Source organism: Condylura cristata, unplaced genomic scaffold, assembly GCF_000260355.1.
Source record: "Condylura cristata isolate star-nosed mole 26May11 unplaced genomic scaffold, ConCri1.0 scaffold00005, whole genome shotgun sequence".
NCBI lineage: Eukaryota > Metazoa > Chordata > Mammalia > Eulipotyphla > Talpidae > Condylura > Condylura cristata.
Window position 1 is genome coordinate 8,841,291 of NW_004567106.1, and position 21,322 is coordinate 8,862,612.

The 21,322-nt window shown below is 33.9% G+C and overlaps 1 protein-coding gene across 1 annotated transcript in view; it reads right to left on the reverse strand.

The window, feature by feature from the left end:
• Positions 1-49: 49 nt before the first annotated feature.
• Positions 50-21,322, reverse strand: part of FAM133B (family with sequence similarity 133, member B) — a 27,936-nt gene continuing 6,663 nt past the window's right edge. Inside the window, exons 2-11 of the mRNA XM_004676680.2 lie at positions 18,675-18,772; positions 16,656-16,734; positions 15,741-15,815; positions 15,573-15,605; positions 15,049-15,108; positions 14,538-14,630; positions 13,112-13,162; positions 8,833-8,925; positions 6,863-6,910; positions 50-1,187 (exon numbers count right to left, since the gene is read on the reverse strand). Coding sequence (XP_004676737.1) covers positions 1,101-1,187; positions 6,863-6,910; positions 8,833-8,925; positions 13,112-13,162; positions 14,538-14,630; positions 15,049-15,108; positions 15,573-15,605; positions 15,741-15,815; positions 16,656-16,734; positions 18,675-18,772 — 717 coding nt within the window. The 3' untranslated portion in view covers positions 50-1,100. The remainder of the gene's footprint in view (positions 1,188-6,862; positions 6,911-8,832; positions 8,926-13,111; positions 13,163-14,537; positions 14,631-15,048; positions 15,109-15,572; positions 15,606-15,740; positions 15,816-16,655; positions 16,735-18,674; positions 18,773-21,322) is intronic.

Consider the following 21,322-nt stretch of genomic DNA (forward strand, 5'->3'; position numbering starts at 1 on the left):
CTTCAATATGAAGCCTTTTAAAGAAAAAAGTCAAAAACCTGCTTTTCACATGCTAAGACTTGGCAAGTATGCCATAAAACACAGGAAGGAATTAAAATAGCAAGAACAAGGAGTTAACAAAAGCTAAACATTACAGCCTAAACAAAATTCATACAAAAAAGGAAATAAAAAACAACTATCACTGGTTACATAAGATTTTCCTGACTTGTTAAAACTTAACAGTATAAAACATGCATTTCAGAATCTTTAGCTATCAAGTTCAAAAAAAGTACCAGTGTTTATATTTGAAATGATTCCTCTCTAAAGCCAAAGTGTAGTCAAAATTAATTCAAATGATATAACACATTCTAAAGCTAAAAAACATTCAGTATTATTGAAGTGGAGAGAGAAATCCCAGAGCTTTTGGGGCTTTCTCATGCTGCCAATAAAGGACTGTTTCTCTGGTTCACTCAAAGCAGCATACAACAGAGTCCAAGGATATCAGTAAACTTGGCAAAAGCAAGAATGTCATACCGGCTCTGACCTCCCCATGAAGCATGGCTACTGTGTCCACAAAAATAAGATGTGTGAGGGTAAAAGGCACACTATTCTGCTAGCTAAAGAGATAGCAAACGTCCCCAACCCACCCTACAATTCCTTTCCCCAGGTAAATAAAAGCATATAAGGAAAAAAAATACATTTATCTACAGAGTAAGGATTTTGAACATCAATGTAATCCCTACTTTGAAACTGTCAACTAGAGTCTTCTTGTCATTTCCTATTACATCTTAACGATGTATCCAGACTCGATTTCTGTTTTTTTATCATTAGGTACTTCTAGTCAAAAATATTAACTTTATCCCCAAGTATCTCAACCACCAGGTAAACTGCAGCGTATTATCTCCCAGAGTTATCTCACTGGAAGAGGGAAAAAAATAGATGTTTAAGCAGCAGGCAACATTTATGGCCTTTTCACACAGCGGCATCCGAGTGGCTACTGAACAGTCCAGAAATAATTCTAAAAACAAAATTCATGCATTTTAGTAAATATGTCATAATTTTCACAGTTAAAATTTCTTTAGACATTGCACTTTCATTATAAGAGAATCCTGATTTTAGTGTTACGGTGAGTCAGGACTTGAACTAGCAGCCTTCTTTTTCTTCTTCTTACTGTGTTTCTTATGCTTCTTTTTCTTTTTTGTTTTTTCCTGTAAAGACAGTTTCACATTAGATATGTAACCATACAAATTAAAATAACTTCACACTGGTACTTCTAAGCTACTACGTAGTTATTTTAAATAATCCACACACCACAAAACATCTCAGTCTCAAAAATTAATATCCTATGTGGATTAAGAGTACTTGCTGATTTCCAAAAAGTCAAGGAAAAAACTGTCAATAGTATAGTAATGTAGCATCTAACAAACTTTTCTCCGGGAAATACATTCAACAAGTCATATTCTCAAATGCTGTATTGTTGTTATAAAATTTGAATGGTGAATAGCAATTTTTCTTTTAAGATTTACTTAATGTACACATGAACTGGGGTACAGGCCAGAGGTGTGGGAGGGTGAGAAGATTCACCAGAGACAGTGGGGAACAGAATAGGCAGCTCTACTGAATTCCATTATGAGGGCAGCAGAGACGGGTCTGGAGAGGTCATGTGGGCCAGCTCCCTGGTCCAGGATGGAACTCACACTGTGGTGGCTGCGGAGATCTCTACAGTGTTTTGCTCTAACCCATTGCACCAGCAGGGAGTGCCCTGGATAACAATTTTGTAAGAATTCCTCACATCAGAGCAAATGAATTGTTTTTGTAAAATGACAGTTTTCAGAAAGCAGAAGATTAAATCTGCTATTTTAAAGTAAATATGAACACAGGTATTGGGTACTATGTAGCTAGTAGCTTTATTTATAAAATGAACTAGTTAATGAAAAATACCTGTATATAGTTTAAAAGTGTATTTAGCTTAGTAAAGCAAGATTGCTTGGCTTTTAAGAAGAAAATTGATGATTAAAAGGAGTAAAATTGTGGCTGGATAAAAGGGAGCTGACTTTGATGTAACTAAAGCTATTGACTATTTTTGAGAAACTTTTAAGAATAGTACAGATAACCCAACCCCTGCCAAATGGTACTTGGAAAGGTGGTATCAAACAACAGACTTAATATTAAGAAAAAAACAAAAAAGCAAGAAGAGACACATATAATGTAGCAAAAGCAAAGTTCCTATTTGTTTCCTTAACTATCAGAACATTCTACAATCCTTTTCCTTTCCCAGCTTCGACCTATTTTTTTGTGGCTCTAAGGTAATTTTCATTATTCTCATGACAAGCCTAAATACAAAGGGAATTTTACAGAAAAGTGGAGTCTGATAAATATTCAAACAAGAAGGCTGGAGCTGGTTTTAACAGTGCTGATAGCACAGGTATCCCAACCTCTGCCAAATGATAATACCCCAAAAGATGCCAAAAGGACGTGGGGAAAATGGAAATAGATACTTGGGGGACACAAATTCTCCATGATATGATCATCTCAATACACCAGTGGGACTCCATTCTTTCTTTCAATATTGCAAAATACTAAGAATGTCAGAAAGTGGCTGGGAAAAGAAACATTAAGTTACCTTTAATGAAAGTTACTTTTAAGTTTTAGCACTCAGTAACTGACCTCAAAAGAAATTACATTTTCTCTATATTCTGTAAATATTTTACTAAAAAAATTTCTGCCACTTTAAATTGACTGGAAAATCTGACAGTCATTAAGAACACTCAAGATTTCACATCATTGGTCATGTCCTTTACTCTCCAGTTTTGGTAAATCTGACCTAAATTCTTAATATTAAAGTACACATGGTCCTGGACAAACATTCCTTAAATCAGGAGTTGATCTTTTAAATTTCATATAAGTCTCAAATTCCTACCTGCTCACAAAGACTCATAAATAAAAGTTTTATCCTTCCTATGTAAAGACTTGACAATTTTATTGACCTGAAAGCAAGGACCACTCTGTATTAGTCTGTTCATTATAATATAAGCCTTAAGGGGGAAAAAAAGGGAGATATATATTTCTTAAAGAAACTATTTTTTCTTGTTTGAGGTTTTTTTCTTTCTTCTAAATTGACGCCAAGCCAACCATAATTTTGGGAATACTTTTGAGGCCTGTTCTCTGACTAAAAAGTTCAGTTCCAAATGGAAAACGACCAGAGTAGCTTTCAGTCTATCATTTTACCTATTTACCAATAAATCAAACACCCAAGGACCCATCTCTAATCAATGGGAAAAGTTACTTAAGCTTTTATGAAAAAATAAGAGCTATGGAATATACAATGTCATAAAAGATGAGAGAGCTACAGTAGGAATTTGTGCTGTTGTTTGTTAGGAAAAGGTATTACAGTTAAACTTTTCTCATTCTCTTCCCCTATGTCCTAAGTTGAAGATAAATCATACTGCAGGAGCCATCACATCTTTAACAGAAAAATCACGTATGTCCTTTTATGCCTGTCTGCCTAACCAGTATGGAAAACCAACTCTAAAGTGCTGTATTAGACTTCACAAAAAGAAATGAAGTGCAAAATAGTAGCCTCTCATCCTAGGGAGGTGAATGTGTTCCACCACTAGACTCAAAATTATCTTTTCTACCCAACCTTTCACTAAGGTTGCTAGCATCCCTAAAGCTAGCATCTACACACTGCAACCCTTCTTTAAAAGAATGAAAACCATTAAAAAATTCCAAATAAGTCAACAATAGTTTCCTTCTCCAGGAAAAAGACTTTTTTTTCACCTGAAAATGTGGATTTACACATGTGAAAATGTGCATCTATGTGGCAACTATGATGGTTTATTCATATATGAAATTAATTTCATATTATCACCTATATGTTTCATCACAGTAAAGGTTTTACTGCAGACTTACTGAAACATAAGTTTTTTTTTTTTAATTTACTTATTTATATCTATAAGAAATGGGGTACAGGCCAGAAGTGGGGTGGTGGTGGTAAAAGAGGATTCAGCAAAGGCACAGTAGGGAGCAGAACAGGCAGACTGACTAAAATGCACTGTTGAGGGGAACAGAGGGCAAGATAAGAAAGGTCTGCTGTGCCATTTGGGTTAGGCAGGGAATCCAACTTGCTGCAATGGCTGTAGACTGCTTCATAGTGCTGTGCCTTAATCCCTTGCATCACTAGGGAGGGCCCTGAAACTCAGGGCCCTCACAGGTGAAACAGGATTTACATTGTTTTTATGTACCTTTTTCATTTTAAATTATAATACATATGTGGAACTTATTTTTGTGTTCTTAAATGTACTTATCAAGGTTCTCCCTGGAGCATAGGGGTTAAGTCTTCAAAACTATCAAGCTATCACCCTTTGGCCTATATTCAATACCTAACCAGGAAGCTGACCCACATGGCACTGCAGACCTCACTGGCCTTGCCCACCACTCCCCTTAACAATGGATTTCAACAGATCTACCTGTTCTGCTCCCCATTCTATCTCTGGGGAATCCTCTCACCCCCACCTCCCCATCACACCTCTGGCCTATACCCAAGTTCTTTTATGCATAAATAATCTCTGAAATATGCTTATGATGCTTGTGGCAGAAAGTAGAAAAGTATTTTTTTAAAGGATTTATTTTATTTATTTATACATATAAGAATTGGGGTGTAGATGTGGGGTGGGGTTAAGAAGATTCACCAGAGACAAGAGTAAGGGCAAAACAGGCAAAGTGACTGAAATACACTGAGATAGGAGAGGTCTGTGGGTACCTGTGGGTTAGCTCCTTGGTGAGGATTAAATATGTGTGGCAGTGGCTGCCAATAGCTACTTAGTACTGAGATTTAACCCCTTGAGCCAACAAGGGAGGCCCAAAGACAGTTTACAAAAAAACTTCTGATGTCCATACTTAATACTTAGTCTTCTTCTTTGGGACAAGTGGCAAAGAATTCACAAATACCAACATCTAAGTACCTATTTTAAATTTACTATCAGTGTGCAATTTGCAAAATAATTTCTCTCCCATTAAACAAATGAGGCATGTAGGTTGATTCCTTTATTCTGAAGAAGTTGGCAGAATGACAACATCACATCCTAGGTAGTTCATAGTATTGCATCTCAAAGAGGTGGAAAAAGGAAGTAGCCTTTTCCATTCCAAATCATGAAGGTAAAGTGGAGGGAAGAGATATCCACATTGCAAGAAGAGGGAAAGCAGTCTGATAAAAGAAAAAAATTCCCTACTCCAGAAGACATCATAGAAATATGTGCTAAATACTCAATTACCAGGGGGCTTTTCTGCTCCAGTCCAAAAGTTGGTTCCCTATGGTATACTACACTTTGTCATCTTGGCTCCTTCCCAAGTACCTCTTTTCTGTTTAAAATAGCTGTGACCTATGGTTTTATTCATTCTTATTTAAGTAATTTAATAATAATACAAGTATCTGTGCATCTTCCAAAAATCAACATGTGGTTATACTACATTTAGTTCACCGCTAAAAGTCCAATTCTATTCTTACAGTATCATTTTTCTCTTTGTCTGGATTCTTCCACACCCTTCTGATAACAGTTACTGGTTTTATAGCCTACAAGTTTATTTTTGTTTCATTTATTAGTTCATCTGTTTGTTTTTTCTATATATCACAAAATCCTACAGTGATTATCTTTCTGTCTGATTCACTTCATGAAGCATAAATATATGTTGTTACAAAGGTCAAGATTTCATCCTTCTCTAATATCTGAATTCCATTGTGGATATATATCACATATTCATCAAGTTATTAGGCAATGGGCACATAAATCATTACCAATTCATGGTTATTATAAATAATGCTGCAATTAACTTGTTACAAGCAGTGTATTTCAACAGTGTATTTCAATCTCCCCGTTCTGTTCCCCACTCTGTGTCTGGTGAATCCTCTCATTCCCTGAACCTGTGGCCTACACCCCAGTTCTTGTATGCACAAATAAATAAAATAAATCTTTAAAAAAGAAAAAAAGAAGGCCCTCCCTGGTAGTGCAAGGGTTTAAATCTCAGCACTATGAAGCTATCTGCAGCCACTGTACATGAGTTTGATCCCTGGCCAGGGAGCTGACCCATATGGACAGCAGACCTCTCCTGTCTGTCTTGCATTCTGCTCCCCTCAGCAGTGTATTTCAATCAGTCATATCCTGTTCCCCACTCTGTCTCTGGTGAGTCCTCTCACCCTTCCCCCTCAAACATCTAGACTGTATACCAGCTCTTAAATGCATAAGTAAATCTTCAAAGAAAAACAAGAAAATGCCCACACTTATATTGAACTCCTCTATTACTTTGTTAATATGGTCCACATTACTCTTTAATAAACTGTTACCACTTTCTCTATCTTGACCTATTTCTAATTTGACTATCATCATTATTTTCACTAGTCTTTTCCTTCTTTCTTCTTTTGTATTTTTCAGTTTACAAAATAGCAGAGCAGAAAATATTGCAAGAATTATCCATATTTGTGAATCACATATGTTGCCACAGCCCTGCGTATTAATCACTGAAGATTGTGCTTAGAAATATTTTCTGTTATTACCTGGATCAGTTGATGTGGAATTAACATAGGCAGAGATGGAGGGAATTATTATAATTTTAATCTCATGTGTAATATTATAGCTTAAAAGAAAAGTCAAACAAAAGTGTGACTTCTAATTACAAAATACTGAAATGGAAACCCAATGTTTGCTATTAGTACATTCTGACTTTTCCCTGAGTGAACTTAACTTTTTCTTACCTATGAAGTGATGCTGCTGTCCATCACAACTTTCCTAATAAATTTTCCCCAGTATATACAATCATGCTTACCATGACTAATTTTATGTTAAAGCAGCTAAACTGTTGCCATGTAAAAACAAAAAGTGATACTTGCTATTGTTTTTTCTCGTTCTTCACTGTTTTTCTTCTTTTTTGCTCGTACCTAAAATGTTTAAATTGGGGGAGGAGGAGAGGAAGAAGACAAACTGTAATTTGCACTCAAGTAATTTTTTTCATTCCATAGTATTGACAATCAATACAAAATACTGCTACAAAATTTTAAGTGTCTTATTATACCATATCACAAAAGATGATTCAATGAAAATCAGTCCAAGGAAAGAAAATTAAGATTTTACATTTCTAGAGGACTTCCATTATATTCCCTTTTAGCTCCTAAAAAAAGTAGTGAAGTACAGTGGAGAAAAAACATGAGCCCTGAAGTATGAAAGATAAAATTCTGAATATTACCTCTGCTATATGTTACCCTCAACTTCATTGTCTACAAGTTGAAGACAAAATCTATCATCAGTGGGAAGTGCGTGGAATAAAGTAGTGTCACTCTTACTCTACTGAATAAATGGTAGCTACACATACAATGTATTCAGTAAAAGCCAACTTATTAAAATTCAACAATGTAATTAGAATAAATTGAGTTGTCAAAGTTAGTATCTATTTAACTCTAAATGTAGCATTGTATATTAAGACAAATACTCCAGAGAGTGCTTAAGAAATTATGCTGTTTTGATTATTCTTGTCATCAACAGTCACTGGAGTGGTAGCTTTTCTGCATTCATATGCAGCCAGAACAAGCTGGGAGGTTCTTATGTGGTATCTACAACAGCTCTGATAAGTTTTGAACAGAAGTTTGTGTAATGAAACCATTTATAAATATAAAGCCCAAATTCAATACAATATGAAAACAAATTATTCTGTATCGGATTTAAGATATAATGAATGTCTCAGCAGTACTGATACCATACAAAAGGAAGATGTTTGTTTAAAAGCTTTAGTGAGAACTGTCCACCATTTTGGAAAATACTGATGACCATGTTACTATATACCTTTTAAAAAATATATTCTTTTTTTTTTTTTAAGGATTTATTTATTTATGCATACAGAAATGGGGTACAGGCCAGAGGCACAGGAGTGACGAGAGGATTCACCAGAAATAGAGTGGGGAGCAGAACAGGTGGACTGATGAAGTACACTGTTGAAGGGAGCAGTGGGTGAGACAGGAAAAGTCTGCTGCACCATGTGGGTGCGTCCCCCTGGCAGGGGATGGAATTAGTGCTAAAGTGGCTGGGGGAGCTTCATGGTGCTGGGCTTTAACCCATTATGCCAGCAGGCAGGGCCCATTACTATAAACCTTTTAAAAGGCATATGTAGTAATTCATTTGCCACCACCTGAATTTTGTTTTGTCTCAAGATACCTGTCTTCTGGTATCAATAACACTCAAATATCTACGTACTGAAACAATTTCATAAACTTTCTTGTATTTCCTTTGAGGGTATTGGTATTAGGAAACAGCTATGTATACATACGATATGTTAGCTAAACTATTTATGCAAACATCACAAAATATTGCTACAAAGAGGAAAGAGATCTAATTTTACAAATGAGGACATTTCAGAGAGAAATACCGTAAAAGAAAATTTAAAGACTTAAAATTAAGAACAGACTCTAATTCCACCAGTGTAAAAAATCTAATATAGCAGTATTTAAGCTGAAAAGAACTATACATACCACAAGTACTCTTCTCTCACTTTCCAGGTGGGAAAACTGAGATCATGCTACCATTTTTTTTTATTGCCTTCTTACTCCTTGAACAGTAACTTCAGAAAAACCCCAAGGGAGTGCTAGGTTTCATCATACATCGATATAGTCAAAATGGTAGTATAATAAAAAATAGTTGAAGACTGGTATCTCAAATTAGACAGAATATGTGGAAACATGATTAATGTTCTGGAAAAATGTGAAACTTGTGAAATGGAACAACTCCCATTTTTATGGTACATATGAGAAAAATGGATAAATCAAGTAATTCAACATTTTGAAGTATAGAAATCTTTTAATATAATACTCACCTCCTCAATATAATCTGATTCTGACAAGGACTCAGATGATAAAGGTTTATCTTCAGGATACAGCTTTCTTTTTTTGCTGAGTCCTCTAACATCCTGTGAGGAGGGGAATACACATATATTGACTCAAAAGATATAATACTATGCACACAAATTTTATGTTTCTAAATTCTATTTAAAAGTTTTTTTAATTACCCATTTTCATTTTAGAAATGTCTAAAATTACTGGCATTTACCAGTATTTAGCCTTTAATACCAGTATGTAATGTTTTTATCAAATAATGTGAAAAGCAACTGCATATTTGTTTAGATCCTAGGAGCCTCCTTTTAAGGAATCAAAAGAAATCAATAGATGATACAAGATCTGGGTCTCTTGTATTCTTTCTACAAAGGGTTGGCTCAGATAGGCCTAATGCTGCAAAAAAGAAAATCAATGGGTAGTTTATTTGTGATGCTCTAAAAGGATCTCTATATAGTAGTTCCTTTAGTGCATTAGAAGTATTATATTATTTAAAATGTTTTCATTTGTAAGTATTTTTAAGAGGAAAATGTTCAAGTAGGAAAGAAGGGAGACTGAAAGAATACTTAAGAAATTATGTGTTTTTAGAAAAAATTCAAAAACATTCTGAAGCAAGTATGGCAAAGTATTAGGACTTATCAAAGTTGTCATTTTATTATTTTTCATCTTTTTTTCCTGTATGTCTGAAGTAGTTCGCAACAAAATAATAAAGTCACATAATGAAAAAAAAGTGCTCACCACCTAATCTTAGACAAATTTTGAAACTATAAAAAAAAATGCCAAAAATAACCAGCAGAGATGATGTATGTGTTATAGGTGATTAAATTTTATTTCTACATATAGCTTCAATTTCTGTGGTAAATATGATAAATGTTTATTGTAAGAAAATTCACCCAAATCCCACCATAAGGGATTAAACATTGTTAAAATCCTGGAAACATCTCTCTATGTGTATATTTACAATTTCACATAAATACTTGCTGTTTGGAACCCGCTCTTCTCACCCAATAGTATCTTTCCATGCCAACTACATCGTCATTTATGGTCGCCTTTGACATTCATTGAAAGTATATGCCACAATTTACTTAACCCATCTCCTTCTGGAGGGCAGGCATATGGGTTCTTTGCTATTAAAAACAAAGTTGAAATAGAGTGAAGGATATGTAAGTGCAGAATCCTTATCTAATTAATAATGACTAAATCAAAGGCCAAAGCCTTCACCCAAGTGATTTTCTCACTCTCCCACCACCCCCAAGAAAATAAACTTTATTTCACTCATTTATGAACCACACTCTACCAGAAGCCTCTTTATCAGGCTCTTTTTCCATTATACCAACTCAGATTATCAAAATACAGTTCATATTTTCTTTTATAATTGCCCAAACATACATTTTACCAATTTTTCTGTATATGTGAGGTATTCTTTTCCTTAATTATTGGAAATTACTAAGTTTTTGTCTTCTGTATTGCTAGCTTTTTTTAGTCTATTCATTGTATTAAAACATTATTCACATGGTTTTTTTTTTTGTCACTCACAATTCTGTGGTCAAAAATTTCTGAGTGTTAAGGCATAGGCCTTTCCAGCTCCAATATTATATTCACCCTTGTCTTTCTCTAGTTGAATTTTCATATATTTGCAGCTTAGTTACTATCTGGACTTAGCCTTAGGGCATAGTTTTATATTTTCCAAGTGGCTAGATATTTTGTTCTCCCAAACCCACCTTTATCACATACTAGATCTTACAAGTATTTACAACATGTTACTTGAACTTTTCATTGATTTTTTTTTCTATTGATGTTATCATACCAAATTATTCTAAGCAGAACACTCAAAAAAGAAATCTCTTAACATATAGCAGGACAAGCCAGAAACATTTATTAAATCTTCTGTATCTGAACTGATCTGTATCATTTTTAAGGAAGTCCAGTGCTCTTTTTAAAGATGTTCCTCTACATTCCTTGTTATGATTATAAATGGGATATATTTTCTTCCATTCTATTTTTCTAAATTGGATACTGCATGAACTTTAATAATTTTTAATTGGGTCAAAAATTGGCAATATATACTTAAAATGACAACTTTTATGTGACTATAACAGATACCCTAAGTAAGATTAAGAGATGCCATAGACCAAAAGATGTTAGTCATGTCCATGAAGAGTTGTATCCAAAATATATAACTTTTATGAATCAACAAGATCAAAAACAGAAAAATTGGCAAATAATATGAACAGGCAATTCACAGAAAATGAAATCTGAATGGCTAAAAAGCAGATGAAGAGGCTCAACTATCTAAACATTAAATTGGCAAAAGGAAGTCTCAGTGTTGACAAGTACATACAAGGGTACTGTCATACACTACTAGCATGAATGCAAATCAATCAAGCACTTTGGTGAGCAAAATGTAGACAAGCTAAATGTATGAAATCCTAAAACCTAGAAATTAAAGTCTAGGTATTATACCTTAGAAATTTATCAGTAAGTTGTAGAAAAAAAGAAAAAACCAAGTAAGAAATAGTTACTGCAGTTTTGTTTGCATTACTGAAAAATGAAAACAAGCTAGATGTCCACAAATAGGAGAATGGAGAAATAAATTGTGGCAAATTAATAAAATGGATTTCTAAAAGCAAAAGAAACAAACTTGGAGAGTATATATAGAATACATTATGTTATTTATAAATGTATGTTTATGTGTAAGAGTATACATGTGGATGGAAGGATGTATACGAATTTCATAAACAGCTGCCTCTAAGGAAAGTGTATCCAGTTTCTTGTTTGTTTTAAATAAGATATGAAGCAAGAATGACAAATATAATACATTTGGTAATTCTAGTAACTGGTAATATACAGGTGTGTTTATTGTATTATTTTGTATTACATATGCTTGAATTTACTCTGTATGCAATATTTTGAAATTCTTTAAAATCACAATGCAGTTCTTTTACTATTTCATGTTTATACATTACCAGTTTTTAGTTTCACAAGCATTCATTGTAAAACATGAAAGTAATCACTTATTCTATAATGGCACTAAAAATCAGGAATTAATGCTGAATTACATCAACCCCCTTTGCTAACTATTAAAATTATCCTAAGGGTCCCAGTTAATATGGGCAAAGCACATTAATAAATTTCTTATATTGAATTTTTGGAATTAACACTTTTCGGTTTCTTAGTGTCTTAATGCATTTTTATTTTGAAATTGATATAAAACCACCACAAGCTATAAATCTGAGACATGAAAATATGTACACACAGAAACCTATACAAGCGTCATTATTTGTATTAGCCAAAAAAGGGAGATACAACTCAAATGACCATCAATGGATGAATGGATTAACACACTGGTATATACATGCAATGTAATATTATTCATCCATAAAAACAAAGCATTGTTCATGCTGTGACTTGAACAAACCTCAGGACATATTACACTAACTGAAAGAAGCTAGACACGAAAGGTGACATATTGTATGATTGTTTTTATATGTATTCAGAGTAAGCAAATCCACAGGCACAAGAGGTTATCAGGAAATGGGAGACTGGAAGCGAGGGAAAATGGAAATTGATTACTTAATGGATACTGATTGTTTTTTATGGGGTGATGAACCAGTTTTCAATGCGGTGATGAAACAGTATTGAAACTAGAGAGGATCTCCTTATACAATATTGTACATACCCTAAATAATTGTAATTTTTAAGATGATTAACAGCATATTATGTTCATTATATCTCAATTTTTTAAAATGCTATTAAAGAACCTGAGAAAATAGAACTGCCTATAGTTTTCCTTCATTAGTAATTGTGTACTTTAGGCTTTTCTTTATTTTTAATAATTAGAAAAGGCTTTTTCAGTGTAAATAGAAATCTAGATGGGGCTAAACTGAGCATTAACTATGGTTATCATAAACTGAAATAAAACATCCATATAATAAAAAGATTTTTCAAATTTACCCAAGGTCTACTCAATTTGAAACACAGTCCATCTGCCTTAATTAAAAGAGCCCTCTTTAAAATGACTTGAAACAAAGTAAATGCTTAACAGCTTCTATTTTGTGTTTTCAATCTGAGATAATACATTATAGAAATTCAAACTCTGCAGGGATATTCTTTTGAGCATTTACTTTTATAAAGGAATCCTGTAATAGATTTGCTAAAATCTACATGAAATACCATAAAAGCAAAAAAAAAAAAAACTTAATTCTTTGAAATAAATGAAGTATTATGACAGATTATCTTAAGGCAATATAAAGTCATAATTACCTTTTCTTTCTCAATTGCATCCTTTGACTTCTTTTTCCTTTTTAAACTATCCTAAACAACAAAAGTACTTCTTTCAATTTCAATTAAAATACTATATTTCAACTTTAAATATAAAAATTTTAACACTATAAGGATAAAAATACCAAAAAGGTGATTTGCTCTCTAAAAGTTTATTTCAACACTAAAATTTTATTCTTAAAATGTAGAAGTATGTATAAATGTGCTGATAAAGAAATGAAGTCTTTTCATTTATCCGCTGTACAATAAATCTGTTGTAAACTGACAGACATTGCCTAATACATAATATGATAAATATCACAATCATAACACATAAACAGTAAAGTAACATGTTACACACCTTAAATATACAAAAATTTTTATGTCACATCTATTCAATTGGAAAAAAAAAAAAAAAGGACCTATGCCATTATCTATTTGTGCCTGAGGAAGAGATCACAGGCTGCACTAAAATATCTACCAGTCTGATTCTTCCACTTTTGCTATAGAGATGAGGCAAGAATTTCTGTTGAATACCTTCGTTCTAGCTAATAATCTCCTTGAACCTTCATACCAGTAAAGCAGGATAATTATTTCAGTGTTGTTTAGATGATCCAGTTACCATGTCAAGTGCTTTTAGAAAAATGCCTAACATACAGGCATTCAATAAATGTCTGCTATTAATATGAACAGACTGGCTCTTCTGCTTTAAAAGACAAAGAGAAAAACACTGACCGAGTACTTTCCAATGCCAGGCATTCTGTCAGAAGCTCTCACCAGGAAGTAAATATCTGCCATAAAATCAGACAGTTGCTTTGTTCTCCTGGGAGCCTAGGACAGTGCCTATCAAATTGTGGTTCATGGACACTCCTGTATCAGAATCACAGAGGATATCTGTTACAAATGTAGAGTTCTGATCCTAACTAGCCTTATTAAATCAGACTCTACAAATGGGGTCCAGGAAGCTACATTTTTATTGCAACTCTAAGTATTTCCTATGACCACTAACTAATGTTTGAGAGCCAATTATGTTAAAAAATTCAATATAGTAGAGAAAATATTAAGTTTATGGTACAGTAAAAAAAAAAAAGCCACAGGTTCAACTTCCAGTTCTAATACTAGCTATATGAATTTAAGCAAAAAATTTCCTGCTAAAGTATGTCTTTATTAAAAGTGTGAAAGTCTGCCATGCTTTAATTATAAAGTTGTTTAATTATAAAGGAAATGTTGAGATAAGGAGACATAGATGTGAAAATATTTTGAAAATAAATATCATATATAAAGCACTACATATATTAAGTAGCAAAGGACATCAAAATACAAAAAAAGAACCCTATTTCTAAATCGTGAATGATTTAATTAATATAGGCAAAAAAGAAAAACCTAATTAAATTTCTTCACTATCCAAATGTTAATTTGCTAATTTTACCTTACTGTCTGATTCAGTTTCTGACATGGAGCTTTCAGAAGATTTATGTGAACGGTTCTTCTTTTTCTTTTTTCTTTTTCCTTGTTTCTTATCCTACATAAAACAATTTTAGAAACATTTGCTTTCTGCTTTAACAAATATAACTTGCATTTCACTAATACCAAACCTTCATTAATGAACAAAATATAAAGAAAAATCAGCTTGTAATGTTTTACTTATGTGACTTACATTACTTCCTGATGTAAAAAAAAAAGTGATTTGAGTTACATGTAACCCTAGTAAGTAGTTAGATAGTATTTTAGATTTTTCAAATTCATTTTTTATACTGATAGCTTTAAATGACAAGATAAATTTAGATTTATCTAAAATATATACCGATATTTAAATGGCTTGTTATTTATTCATATATGTGCTCTCTGTTATATATAATTAACAAAACCTAAAGTAAACACTGCTAATATGTTCCACAATGGGCTTCATTACTTCTTAAATCCTTACAGGCAAACCTTACCTCATCTTCAGAATCTGAAGAACTGCTGGAAGAATCAGAGCTTGATGAAGAAGATGAATACTTGACCAAGCACAAAAAAATTAAAGCTTGTGAGATGCAGGAATTTTTTTCTTTTACTAAATAAGTCTCTTAACTATTTAAAGAAACCAATCTAGCACCTAAGAAACAAATGCCATATTTATAAAACTAATACATTAAAATGTCAAATGTGCCATCCCTTTACTCCCAACCCCCCCAAAAAAGGCTCAACAGAGTAACAACAGAGTAGCCAGCATTCCCTCTTTAATAACTATTAGTGGAGATACTAGGTTGTTAACATGTTGTTACCTTTCTAATTTACCACTAATAAAGCATTCCCTGCCCCCCAAAATTACCCATGGACTACAGTCATGGGTGAGACCCTGACTCACCTAGAGTCAGCACAGAGGTTATGTAAACTAATCTTACATTTCTGTAGAAAATGATTTTTTATTCTTACACTCTCCTAATTGTAACATGTAGAAAAATGGAAAACTTTTGCTCACCCTACCAGATTTCTTCTTTTCTCTTTTCTTTCTCTAAAAGCAAACAAATGAAAGTAAAAATCTAAATAACTTGATGAGTTTTCAATTTTATGTATCTATTAACACTACACAGCATTATTATAAAAACCTAGGAAATTAAGAATAGCACTAAACTAAAAGTTGTATTACCTGTCGTTTTTTGGATGAGCTCTCATTTCCACTTAATAATTTCTCTCTGTGTTTTTCTAGTTCTTTCTTCCAATTCTGCAAAAATCATAAACATTAGAGGAGGCTACCTTCTTCTGTATACCTCATAAAAGGAGAGCCACTACTTCTCCACATCCTCTTTTACCTCCTACCTATTCACTCTCCAATTACAGTCAAAAGATACTTCAGGTGCCAGAAATCTTTTTTAAGATTGATTTATGCATGCATATAAGAACTGTGGTACAGGGGTGTGAGGATTCACCAAAGACAGAGAGGGGAGAAGAATAGGCAGATCTACTGAGGGGAGCAGTGGATGAGACAGGAGAGGTCTGCTGCACCATGTGGGTCAACTTCCTGGCCAGGACTCAAACTCATGCTGCAGTGGCTGTGGATCACTTCCTAGTCCTGCACTTTAACCTCTCATGTCACCAGGGTGGACCTATGCCAATTTTTTTTAACCTATCTCCAAAGGAGCCTCTACTAGCACCTGTCAAAGAGGATATTTAGGGGTGGGAGTTCTTTACTATACAGTGAGAGCAATAGGTTTTATTACTGAGCTTGAGCACTTTTTTCATTTTACAAAGATTATCATATTCTCTTTTCAGACAGTGAAGATGGACTTGTTCTAAAACTACAGCTGAAATACTACATACACATCTGTAATCAAAACAGCAAATATCACCACAAATATCCCAGAGGAGGTTATCAGGGGAGAGAAGGGAAATACCTGACATTTAATATAAGTTTTAAATTCTAAAAGATGATTTAATATCCCCTACATCATACATTTACATAGAATTCTATACCCCCAAACTCTTAGTTTATTTAAAAATGATTTCATTTTCTCATTATAAGAAAAAAAAATCTATTTTTTAAATAAAAGTACTCTGTACAAACCTCATTCATTTTTTCTTCAAATTCAGCCAATGCTTTGGATCCTTTCTTTTTCTTTTCTAGTTGTTCTTTCACCTCTTCCCTTAAAAATAAAATGTATAAGTTTTCAAGCAATTCAAATTGCAGTTGGATGCTTAGAAGGATGTCACAATTTTTTCTTAAAATTCTAATAAATGTCCCCATTCCAATATTGATACATTTCAAATATTTTTGTGAACACTGTTATAATCAATTCCCATAATAAAGCCTTCCCATAATCCGATAACATTAAAGATTTTCTCTTACAAATAAAGAGTCAACACACTAAGCAATTGAGCACTTTACAACATTTTACTTACTTTTTCTTTTATCTTCATATCTACTCTATAGAAAAAGGTAGTATTGTAATTCCACATTCAAAGTCTATGGGTCCTTAAAAAATGCAACTTCAAGAGAAATGACACATGACAAAGCCAGGTCCTCAAAAAACATCAATTTCTTTCAAAGTTGGCTGAGATTTCTTTTTTATCACTATAAATAAAGTCTGGACACAGTAAGAAATCTGACTAATGTTGCAAAGTTTGTAGTTTCAGTTTAAGGGTGAGCTAAGGTCTATTTGACTAAGTTACTATATTTTAGTAAAAACTGTAATCCACTTTATTTTATTATGTACCTCAAATGTTACACACAAGAGTTACAAGAGCACACCTGTTTATTTTAGGAAAGGCATGTTTACAGGGTTAGTCGTGGCTGGTGTCTGGGACCTTCTCCAAGAGGGCCCTTACCATTATTCCCTGAAATATGGGCACACTGTGCCTAGTACTTGTACAACCTCTACAGTTTATGCATAACAGCTTCTCTTCCTGGAAGTTTAGAATTTTGACACCTGATGGGTAGAGGCTGACCAATCCACAACAAAATCCCTAGGTACTAAGTCTCTAATGAACTCTTCCAACTGGAATGTATTATGTCTTGTGAGTTAATCACAATAAGGAGCTAAGGGAATCAAGTTGTGTCCTGGGTATATTCATGGACAAGAAGCCTTGGAAGCCTGTGGGTGGTTTTTCTTAGTGTTTACCCCATGTACCTTTCTCCTTTGTCAACTGTGGGAGGTATCCTTTCACTGTAACAAAATTTAACCACAACTACAACCACCTGTGAGTCCTATTGAGTTATCAGTCTCAGAAATGTCTTGGGAACCTTTGGTACACATGTAAATTTACTCATTTTGAGCACTTCTCATTTTAAGTTTATTCCTTTCCTTCAATTTAAAAGAAGAAGATACTTTGTTTTGTGATAATTTATTTTCTGGTATATATTCTGCAACATCATCCATGAACACTTTAAGATGAGGACATGGCTTACTTCCTATTTAACTCAAAGAAAGGATTCCCTGTTTTATATGAACATGAATCACAGTTGCCCAGCTTTCAGGGTTTCTTAAGGAGGATACTGAAACTAATTATTCTGAAGCTCATATGTTACCATAGGAGTATGGTATTTAATAATGAGGAAGGCAGTCTAAAAATACATAAGGTCTGTGCTATGATGCTTTTATTTACAAAAGATCAGACCCACTCAAATTGAGCAACTCCAAAAACGATCTAAAACAAAAATTTTACAGTGGGAAAATCTACTCAGCTATCAATCTCATTCTATGCAAAGCCTAATGTTATCCAGATAAAACTAGAAATAAGAAATAATACTATCCTCCAACCAACTAGTTATCCCTCAAGAAGGGTGAGATTATTCAAACTTATCAATTTAAATTGTTTATAACACAGCTAGTTAAGGTTAACTTTTAAGGATTAGAAAAATATTGCTATGAAAGTGCTACTGGTGCCCTGGCTATACTGGGTGATAGGCTCAAAAATGTTTTACAAACACATGCATCTATTTCACATATTCAAATAAAAGTATATGTCTAATATTACTTTAAGAATTACATATATGGCAACCACATAGTGATCAATAAAAGTTGTGAAAATAACCGTTAAAAAGTTTGTGAAAAACTTTATAAATTGATAAATTATTTTAAAATACCAGGTAGGTCTTGGTCGATTCAGATAATCTTGGATTGTTGGCCCTGAAGACTGGATTGGACCCCTTGATCTGGCCATTGCAATTGGGTTCATATAGGCCTCGAGGAAAGAACAAAAATTAACTCCATTAAAACAGCCTTTAAAAATGCAAAAAGTTCACTATTTGTCAACCAATCTTCATTATAAATATTTGCTATGTCTAATTATGCATGAACAATGTGACTAGCCAATTTTTTCATTACAGAAAGCAAACTTAATACTATTACATCTTACAAAATTTGAAAGATGAATAACTGCTATTTGACAAAATGTACTTTTACCACAGATTTAAGGAAAATAACAATGATATTTCTATCTTGTAAGAGGACTTTATAGCACTTAGGTGGTAATACCATTCACCTAAATAAAGAAACTGAATTCGAAAGAAGCTAAGGAAGACCTAGTTCTACATTCACCAGTTTATTCTACTGTATCTTCTATGTTAGGAAATACAGTACCAATACTGATAAACAATTTTATTTGCAAATTAAAATCAGAAACTAATTATGCCCAGGCAACAAAGGAAAGCATAGAGCCACATCAAAGTTAGAACTATCTGCATTAAAGGATGCTAAGAGGGCCCTCCCTGGTGGCACAGCAGGTTAGAAAGTAGCACTGCAGGCTAGTGGCAGCCATCTCAGTGTGAATTCGATTCCCAGGCCTGGAGGTGATCCACATGGCGCAGCAGATCTTCCCTCTCTTGCCCACTGCTCCCCTCAGCAGTTCCTTTGTCAATCTGCCTACTCTGCTCCCCACTCTGTCTCTGGTGAACCCTCTCACAGCCCCTGCCCCTCTGTCCTGTACCCCAGTTCTGTATGAATGCATGAGTAAGTCTTAAAAAAAAAAAAAAAAAAGGACACTAAGTATGAAAAGACAATTGACAAGAGAGAAAATTTGATAAGGGACTCATATCCAGAATGCACAAAGAAATCCTACAACTCAATAACCAAAAAAACCAAGCAACCCAATTAAAAATGTAGAAAGGACTTAAACTTTTCCCTGAAAGATAAAGAAATGTCTAATAAACACATGAAACATCACTACAATCAGGGAAATGCAAAACAAAACTATAATGAAATGCCACCTCACACACTTCAATGGCTATTATCAAAAACAGAAAACGAGCATTATCAAGGACATGGAGAAAAGTGGAACCTTATTCATTGCTGACAGAAATGTAAAATGGTGCAGTTGTTATATAAAGTTTGGGGATTCCTCAAAAAATTAGAATTGCTGGATCACACGATAACTGAAGAGCTGAAAGCAGGGACCCAAGCAGATACCCAAATATCCCAGGTGCAAAGCAGCATTATTCACAATAGTGCAAAAGGTGTAAATAATCCAAAAGTCCGTTTACAGATGAGTGGACAACAAAATGTGGCATATACATACAATGGGATACAATATACATAGTTTTAGAAAGGATTTTTTTTTTTAGGTAACAATAGTTTACAGGGTTGTGTTTTCGATATAGCATCTGCCCCCCACTTCAGGTGTTGTTACCACATCACACACCCCAAAGAAGCCATGGTCCACCCGCAATATTCCACTGAGCTACCTCCCTGTATCCCTTTCCATCTGACAGCCTTCTACAGTCAGATTTCTAGCATTTGTTGTTAGTCTGGCTTTACCTGATCCTTTGCTTGGTTTCTCTATATTAAGTGGTATGTGTCTTTCACCTCCAGATTTATTTGGTTTAGCATAATCTCCTCTGGTTCTATCCATATTAGGCAAATGACAAGGTAAGTTTATGGTGGCCTAATAGTATTCCAAGATGTATATATATATCACACCTTCCTGATCCACTCATCTGTATTTGAGCACATAGTATATTTCCATAGCTTGGCTATTGTAAACAGTGCTGCGATTAAACAAAGGGCTGCACATATCACTCTGCACTCTTCAGGTAGATATCTAGTTCATACAGCAGATCCGTTTTTAAGATTTTGAGAAATTTTCATACTGTTTTTATGGGGGCTGGATCAGTCTATATTATCACCATCAGTGTTCAGAGGGTTATTTTTTTCCTCTCTCTGCTCACTAGCACTTGTCATTTCTGGTCTTTTTGATATGTGCCATACTCACAGGTGTGAGGTGGTATCTCATGGTTGTTCTGATTTGCATTTTTGTGAGGATAAATGATGAGCATTTTTTTCATGTGCTTCCTGGACCTCTGTATGTCTTCTTTGGGAAAGTATCTGTTTGGCTTTTATGCTGACTTTTTGATTGGGTTGTTTTCTTTTTGTTGAGTTGCATGGGTTCTTTGTAGATCTTGAATATCAGCCCCTTGTTGGATATAGGGTATAGAAAGGAATTAAATTCTGAAACATGCTAAATGAAATAAGCCAAACAAAACAGGAATATGTAATTCCACTTACGAGGTACACACAATAAGCAAATTCATAGACAGAAAATAAATAGAGGTCATCAGGAAAAGATAATCGGGAGTTACTATTTCATAAGTAAATTTTTTGTAAGATTGCTAGGGGGAAAGGATGCCCTTAACGAACTCAACAGATACAGGTTTTGTGGACTCCACCCCCACCCCAGACATTGGATCTACAAATCCTATCATCATCAAAGGGAGGATTGCTAGGACCCTAGCGCGCG